Below are 7,476 nucleotides of genomic sequence, written 5' to 3'. Positions count from 1 at the left end.
TTTAGAAGAAAAGTAGGTTTAAATTTAGTTTAAACAGATTTAGATCAATTTCAAGTTAAGCTGTGTACATATTTTGTTAAATATGTCGTGTTTGTGTCAACCTGATAGGTTTGCAGGTGGACTCGTTTAGGGTGAACGGTGTGGAGTCGGTAAACAAGCTCGACACCGATCGCTGACCACTGCCAGCCTTGTTTACCGATCAATGTTACCGAATTTGGGGGTGTTTTCGGTGAGTGCTCACCGATTCGATGAGAGGGAGGGAAGGGGGAGAGAGATGGGTATGTGGTGGGGTCCATTCATTCTCAACCAGTTACACATTTTTTCATTTTTTAAATAGTTTACTTAAACCCCATTAGGTAAACCACCACCAACGTTTTTGAGCATTAGGTAAACAGTTAACATGACGCTATGTGATTGGGTGAATTGGGAGTTTACCTATTCCATTAAGTAACCACTCCCTTCACCCTTAAGATACTTAACCTTTTTAGTAAGTATGTTTTATATACTTAATCTATTTGGGTATTTATTATACAAGAACTTAAAAATTTTAAAAACAAATTGGCTCAGTTTATGCATAATTGCTTTAGAATATGTTAATGTAGAACTTTAAACTATTATTAAGATGCAATAGAATGTAATATTTTATTCCATTCGGGTTATGTGCTCTATAAACGTGTTGTGTTTGAGTTTATGTGTGTTACCTAATTTTTGGCTTCGCGTAAAATATTTGGATTCGTGTTAGGTTTCAACCCGCGACACATCTAGCCCTGTCCGAGATTGGTTGACAAAAGTTATGGATCGGACGGCTAGTTACGATTCTATACGATCAAAACGACATGGTTGTATGTTTACAATTACAAGATAATAAAATAAAATAATAATAAAAAAAATAAAAATAAAAATAAAAATAATAAAGAATAAAGTGAGGTTCTAAATTTCAACATTAGAAAAAAACAGCTAAGGACACACGCGCTTTGTGTGTGTGGACATGTCAGCACATCCTGAAACAAAAAATATCAAACTCACAGCTAGCTATCACCCCCACCCCACCCCACCCCCCTTCTTCCGCGCGGAAATTTTTGTTGCGAATCGAATCTATCTCTGCTTGCTTTTTCTCTCTACCTTTCTATCCGAATCTCTCTACAATCTGTAAGCTTCTTTTCATTTTGCTTCATTGTTTTCGCTATGCTAATCTGCATTGTTCATCGTTCCGATTGTTCAATCTATGATAATTCTGATGCTTGATGTTTGTTTAGTTAGGATTCTGTTGAGTTTGAATGAGTTGAATTTGTAAATCTGGATGAAATGATGTGCCATAAGAGTGAGCACGTGCCGTTATCGGTGTTGTTGAAGCGTGAGTTGGTGAACGAGAAGGCTGATAGGCCGGAGATTGTTTGTGGTGAGGCTAATCAATCCAAAAAGGGGGAGGATTTTGCTCTAATCAACACCGATTGCGAGCGGGTGGTTGGAGATGGTGTTGTTACCACTTATTCTGTCTTTGGGGTATAATAATAATAATCCACTCTTTTAATTGCCTTGTGTGGTTGGTGAATTTAAGATGGATGAGTAAATTAGGGTTTTGTTTTGTGTTTGCTTTGCAGATATTTGATGGGCATAATGGCTCTGCAGCTGCTATATATACTAAGGAGAATCTTTTAAACAACGTTTTGTGTGCCATTCCGCCTGATCTTAACCGCGATGAATGGGTGGCATCGCTGCCTAGGGCTTTGGTGGCTGGGTTCGTGAAAACGGATAAAGATTTTCAAGAAAAAGGTATTTACATGTTTTTGTCTGCTTTTGTTTTTAGATGGCTGTGAGTAGATAGATATCCTTGTGGTAATTTATATCAAGATTTGAAGATGATGTGTAGGTCTTCATTGTAATTGTTTTAATGTTAGTACTTGGACCTTATCTAATGTGTTTGTGTGTGTGCAAACTTTGTAAGTACGACCGCGATCACGTTTTAACATGTAGCTGCTTGTATTAATTTATCAAACTTTTGAATTTAGTATCGAGTCACCGGTAAGGAACTTTAACCTGGCCTTATTGATGCCTAGTTGTCTCATGTTTCGTCAAGGAAACAATCTTCTTTCTACTTCAAGGGCTAATGGCGGCGGTTGAAATCTCTCTGGAACTGTAATGTTTACAGTCTTTTTGTTTTGGAGCTAAAAGCATAAAAGAATCGTTTTCAATTAGGGTTTCTACACGAAATGCATTTCTACCTACTTTGCTCTAAATAAGTTTATTTTGTAGTATTCTTACCGAGGCACACTTATATTTAGATTTTATTGTTAGAAAATTGGCATCGGATCCCTATGAGCTTTTTATATTTAGGTTTGATCGCTTTAAACGTCACATGTATCTCGTCGCATTGATGTTGATAGATCACCTTTTCTGTAATAGGATTATGCTCCAAGCATAAATAGGAAAAAAGTTGTAAGTTTCATGTTCGTTGAAGATTATTTTCTATATAAACCTTTTATTTGCTTGTGGTTTACAAAAACAGATCCTTTGAGGAAAGGTAATAAGAGGGGGGGGGGGGGGGATCATAGAAATACTCCTTTGAAAGCAATGTATCTTTCTATATAACTCCTGAGATTCTATACTATCCCGAAAGGTGAAAGCAGTAAACTTTTTCAACTGTTATGGGTCGTATGGAGAGAGGATATTACTCGACTCTGTGTGATTATCATCCCAAATTGAAAAAAAAGAAAGACGTAAAGGATGTAACTGAGTGCATGGGAAAGCATATTTGTAAATAACACAGGTTGTGGTTTGTGCTTGACCAGTTTTTGTATCATTGCAGTACAGCATACCATATATGTTAGTGTTAGTAATAATAACTGTAGCATATGACTGATTTTTTTTGGCAATCTGATATCTTTATGGTTATACCATGCACATGTGTTACATGTATACTAATATCCATACATGTTATGTGTACAGCCCAAAGGTCGGGGACGACTGTCACCTTTGTAATTATTGAGGGTTCAATTGTGACGGTGGCATCAGTTGGGGATTCCCGCTGCATTCTTGAGTCTGCTGATGGGGCAATATATTATCTATCAGCAGATCACAGACTTGACTCTAATGAAGAAGAGTAAGTGATGTATTCCCTTTGTATTTTATACAGATCAAATATTATTTTAATTATATCATCATTCATTCATTATTTATTTATTAATTATCTCTTTTTTCGGCAGGAGAGAACGTGTCACTGCAAGTGGTGGTGAGGTTGGTCGGCTTAATACTGGTGGTGGCACCGAGGTATTTTATGTTTTATGTTTTTTTCTCACTGTTACTCCATGGTTTAATTGTTTTTGGTAATACTGTCTCTTCAGGGGTGTGAATTTCTAACACGACACGAACCTAACATGAAATTCGCGGGTTTTGGGTTTATTAGTCTAAACGGGTTCGGGTCTGTCCCTAGTCGAATCGGCGAACACGTTTAACTAAAATTGTTGTGTTTGGATCGACCTATCGGGTTCATAGGTTGACGCGTTTAATTGGTATTTTATTCCAAATCACTAAGCGAAATGAGCATCAAGTTTCGAAGTTTAAACATTATAATTTTACATACATTGTTATTTTTGGTTGTAAATTTCTAACTTTAGAGTATTTATACGTAAACGAATAGAATAAAATGTTTGGGTTAAATGGGCTGTGTTCATATCATCCCGCAAAAGCTCTCGTTGTGTTTGGGTTCATGTGTCAAACACGATTTCGGGTTTGTGTTGGCTTCAACCCGCGGACACAACATTTGATACCCTTACTTTTAACCTAATTTCATGGTATATTCTGTTTCTAATTGATTTGGAATGAAATTTACAAGACTAGAAACTTATTTACATGCATGTCTACATCCGTGTATTGTTTTGTTTGGTAAGCTATTTAAAAGTGTTCAACGTATCCAGAATGGAGTATTAGTTACTGAACAGAGAAAGTACATGTTGAAGTTGCTTTATTCATTACGAAAACGTTACTTTTGTTGTTAGATTGGGCCTTTGAGATGTTGGCCTGGGGGCTTATGCCTTTCACGATCTATCGGAGATCGGGATGTTGGGGAGTTCATTGTTCCTGTTCCTCATGTTAAGCAAGTGAAGGTTAGTTTTCTCATCTTGGAGCATTAATATCACAATATTGTTTATTAAATGACGTAAACTGCCTCGACCTGTGTTACCCAATCCGCCCATTTTCAAGTTTTATGTAAACATGATTGAATTTTCTAATCTGTGATCTGCAGCTATCCTCTGCTGGTGGGAGGCTTGTTATCTCAAGTGATGGTGTGTGGGATGCTCTTTCTGCCGAAGAGGCTTTAGAGTGCAGTCGTGGTTTGGCACCCGAAGCAGCAGCAGCACAAATTGTTAAAGTATGTTTATATAAAAAAAAAAAAAAAAACCTTTTTCTGAACGTTGAGTTTTAATTCGTGTAAATACAATGTGCAGGAAGCTGTACAATTGAAAGGATTGCGGGACGATACAACCTGCATTGTGATTGATATACTACCGCCCGAAAAGACAAATCCTCCATTGCAACCACCAAAGAAAACGGGTAAGCGTGTATTTAAGGCCATGTTCCGGAAAAGGAGTACCGAGGAGCCACCGAAGCTTCATGATGAAGAAGAATATTTTGACCCAGATTTGGTGGAGGAGCTTGTGGAGGAAGGATCTGCTATGCTTTCTGAAAGGTCGGTATAAGTTTAGGGGTGTAAACCGCTTGTGAGCTACTCAAGATCGGCTCGCTAAAATGTTAAAACGAGCTGTGAGCTTAAAGGAGCTCGAGGCTAAATTAAAGTTCACTTAATAAACGGGCTCGAGCCCGATCTTCACATACCGAGCTTTACTAGGCTCATGAGCCTACTCTTTATATACATATAATACTTTTAATAAATATATAATTACATAATAAATATTATTTTAAATCTATATAATTAAAATAACTAAATGATATATATATTTTGTTGTAATATATAAGTGTCTTATCACACACACACATATAAACAACTGTATACCTAGATTAATAAAATAATAAATAATAAATGAGTCGAGTCCGAACTGAGCTTGGGCCCGAGTTGAGTTGGCTCATTTAGACCCCTAGGTATAATATGTGTGTATACATATCTCACATTGTCAAATATTGTCCTTAACTTTGTATTAGCAGGCGGGTTTGACTCGTTATTGTTTTCTTTCTGACTTGCAGGTTAGATACGAAATACCCGCTCTGTAATGTTTTCAGGTTGTTCATTTGTGCGGTGTGTCAAATTGAAATGAAACCCGGGGAAGGGATTTCAATACACCATGGATCATGTAATACAAGGGGAAACTTAAGGCCCTGGGATGGTCCTTTCCTTTGCGTTAGCTGCCAACACAAGAGAGACGCCATGGAAGGGAAAATGCCATCCACAAGTAAGATTTATCTTCTCTCTCTTCTTTCTTCTTCAGAGATCACAAAACAGATTGGTCGGGCGGGTTCCAAGAGTGCCATTCTAAACAGTTTGGATTGGCTTGCAAACACACTTTTGTCCACTTAGTAATACTTTTTATAAATAATTATTGCATAAAATCTGCTTACAAAGAATATATTATTACAATTTTTTACTTAAGCGATTTAAGATGTTGCACGTGTCAGGGCCCAACCCCTTGATGGCCCACCTGTCTGGTGTAAGCTGTGCTTTACCTGGTCCATAGTTGTTAATAGCAACCATAGCGGTCGCTATAGCGCGCTTTATGGCGATGCGACTATGTGTCGCTAAGTTGGTCATGGCGATGAATAGCGATTTTAGCGACAGTTATTATTATTATTTTTTTTTAATTTTTTATAAATTTTTTTTAATGTTATAAAGGGTTATAGCTATAAAATAGCTAGATTTATAGGTTTTTGTTAACTATACATGTAAAATAGCATATATACAAGGGTATTTTGATGTAATATACATATAAAAATTTTCAAAATTCTTTTTCTAGTGTAATCGCTATTTATAAAATTGCCGTCGCTATTTGTCGCTATTCGCTACGTAGCCTAGCCATGCCTTGTCGCTATTCGCTATCGACAACTATGACCTGGTCCCACCACAAGTTAGCAAGCATTTGTAAGGCGTGTGAGTTTTCCTTAACTGATGGTGTTTGGTTCTAATTGTTACCATTTTTTTACTTATTTGACCCGTTTGAAATTAAGCATGACCCAAATCAACCCATTCACAAGAAAATGGTAGACCTGTAGTTTTCTTTAATGTTTTTATCATCTAATAATCCCTTAATGATATTTTGTTGTCAGATGCGCGATACAGTAGCGAAAGTGATTGATGTCACATTGATACCCTACAGATACCTACAATTGTTTCTGAGCAAAGCATATATTTGAAGCCCATAAAGATTGTCAAGATAAGCTCTTTATCTTTCTCAAGGGCATTGACTTTTGACTTTCTAAAAAAAGTCTTCTAAACTTGTGCCAAATATTGTTGGTACATGAGTATCTTTCTCTTTAATTCCCTTAAACACATCAGATTAGTTTTGTATTCTGTAGTTATAATCTTTCCTTAAACCCCCCCTTAGTAGTTTTTTTTTTTGAACGATCCTGACTAGCATTGCATAGATCTAACATTGACCGTTACAGACTTGCAGCTTCCTCAGATGCTGTCACATTTTTTTTTTTTTTACAAAATTTCTAGTTAATATTCTTGGAATCACTTGTAACAATATTATATGTTCCTACTACAAAGTGAAAACCATTTCTCAGAATTTACATTCTTCAAGTTAAATGCCATCTGTTGGAAAATAAGTGAAAATAGCATTTTTCACAAATATAGGAAAATGATTTTTTCCTATTTTGGACTAGAAATAAATATAATAAAATGAGCGGGTTTTATGTATTTATTTGTGGGTTTGTGTTCTATGTTGGAAGAGCTTCGCAACGAACTAAACCACGTCCAAAACCGAGCTAAGATGAATGAGATATCGATGCTCAAAGTTGGGTGTTTGGAACATTCAATGTTGAAACTAAAGGGAAAGTAGCACCTTGTCCCACATAGGAGGAGGGATGGAACTTAAATGGGTATTTAAGGTGGAACTCTCCATCCTTATTGTTTCATGGAAGCACTCACTAGTGTCCTCGCGAAGGGTGCGGAGCACCCTAACTCGCACTCGCACACGCGCGCGCGCGCGCGTGGCGTGGGCGATGAGGCGCAATGTGGCGCTTTGATGGCGCACTTTGCACTTCGCACGCGGGTACACGAGGCGCGCGGTTGGGCGCGTGGTGCATGGGTCCTACTGTGCCGTGTGCGGCGCACCAGAGTGAGCCAATACGGCGCGACTGTGTGGCGCGCACGTATAGACTCACAGGTGACGTGGCGCACGCCGCATGGAAGGACTTGAGGTGCACCGCCGCACGGCGCATGGACGGACTTGAGCCGCACCGCCGCACGCCGCGCACGGCAGTGAGCCAAGAGGCCGCACGCCGCACGGCAGTGAGCCAAGAGGC

At 38.1% G+C, this 7,476-nt stretch overlaps 1 protein-coding gene across 2 annotated transcripts; it reads left to right on the top strand.

Moving 5' to 3' along the window:
* Positions 1-1,008: 1,008 nt before the first annotated feature.
* LOC110885806 (probable protein phosphatase 2C 12) lies at positions 1,009-6,737 on the top strand. Of its 2 annotated transcripts, none has more exons than XM_022133517.2 (10): positions 1,009-1,149; positions 1,257-1,503; positions 1,602-1,773; positions 2,947-3,100; positions 3,204-3,267; positions 3,996-4,103; positions 4,244-4,369; positions 4,446-4,687; positions 5,200-5,405; positions 6,274-6,737. In XM_022133517.2, exons 2-10 carry the CDS (start codon positions 1,306-1,308, stop codon positions 6,300-6,302), a joined length of 1,299 nt encoding a protein of 432 aa, XP_021989209.1. In that variant the 5' UTR covers positions 1,009-1,149; positions 1,257-1,305; the 3' UTR covers positions 6,303-6,737. The 2 variants fall into 2 exon arrangements, with proteins under 2 accessions (XP_021989209.1, XP_021989210.1); XM_022133518.2 differs by having other exon boundaries at positions 1,029-1,149; positions 1,261-1,503.
* The last annotated feature ends 739 nt before the right edge of the window (positions 6,738-7,476 follow it).

The sequence above is a fragment of the Helianthus annuus genome, chromosome 8, assembly GCF_002127325.2.
Source record: "Helianthus annuus cultivar XRQ/B chromosome 8, HanXRQr2.0-SUNRISE, whole genome shotgun sequence".
Classification (NCBI taxonomy): domain Eukaryota; kingdom Viridiplantae; phylum Streptophyta; class Magnoliopsida; order Asterales; family Asteraceae; genus Helianthus; species Helianthus annuus.
Note: the sequence above shows the minus strand (reverse complement) of the source record. Positions and strands in the feature narration are given on the sequence as shown.

Excerpts from the sequence above, each read along its gene's own strand:
- LOC110885806 (XM_022133517.2), top strand. The coding sequence starts at position 1,306 with ATGATGTGCCATAAGAGTGAGCACGTGCCGTTATCGGTGTTGTTGAAG. Across the intron at positions 1,774-2,946 it reads TAAAGATTTTCAAGAAAAAG|CCCAAAGGTCGGGGACGACT; the intron begins GTATTTACATGT and ends TTATGTGTACAG. Across the intron at positions 4,104-4,243 it reads CTCATGTTAAGCAAGTGAAG|CTATCCTCTGCTGGTGGGAG; the intron begins GTTAGTTTTCTC and ends TGTGATCTGCAG.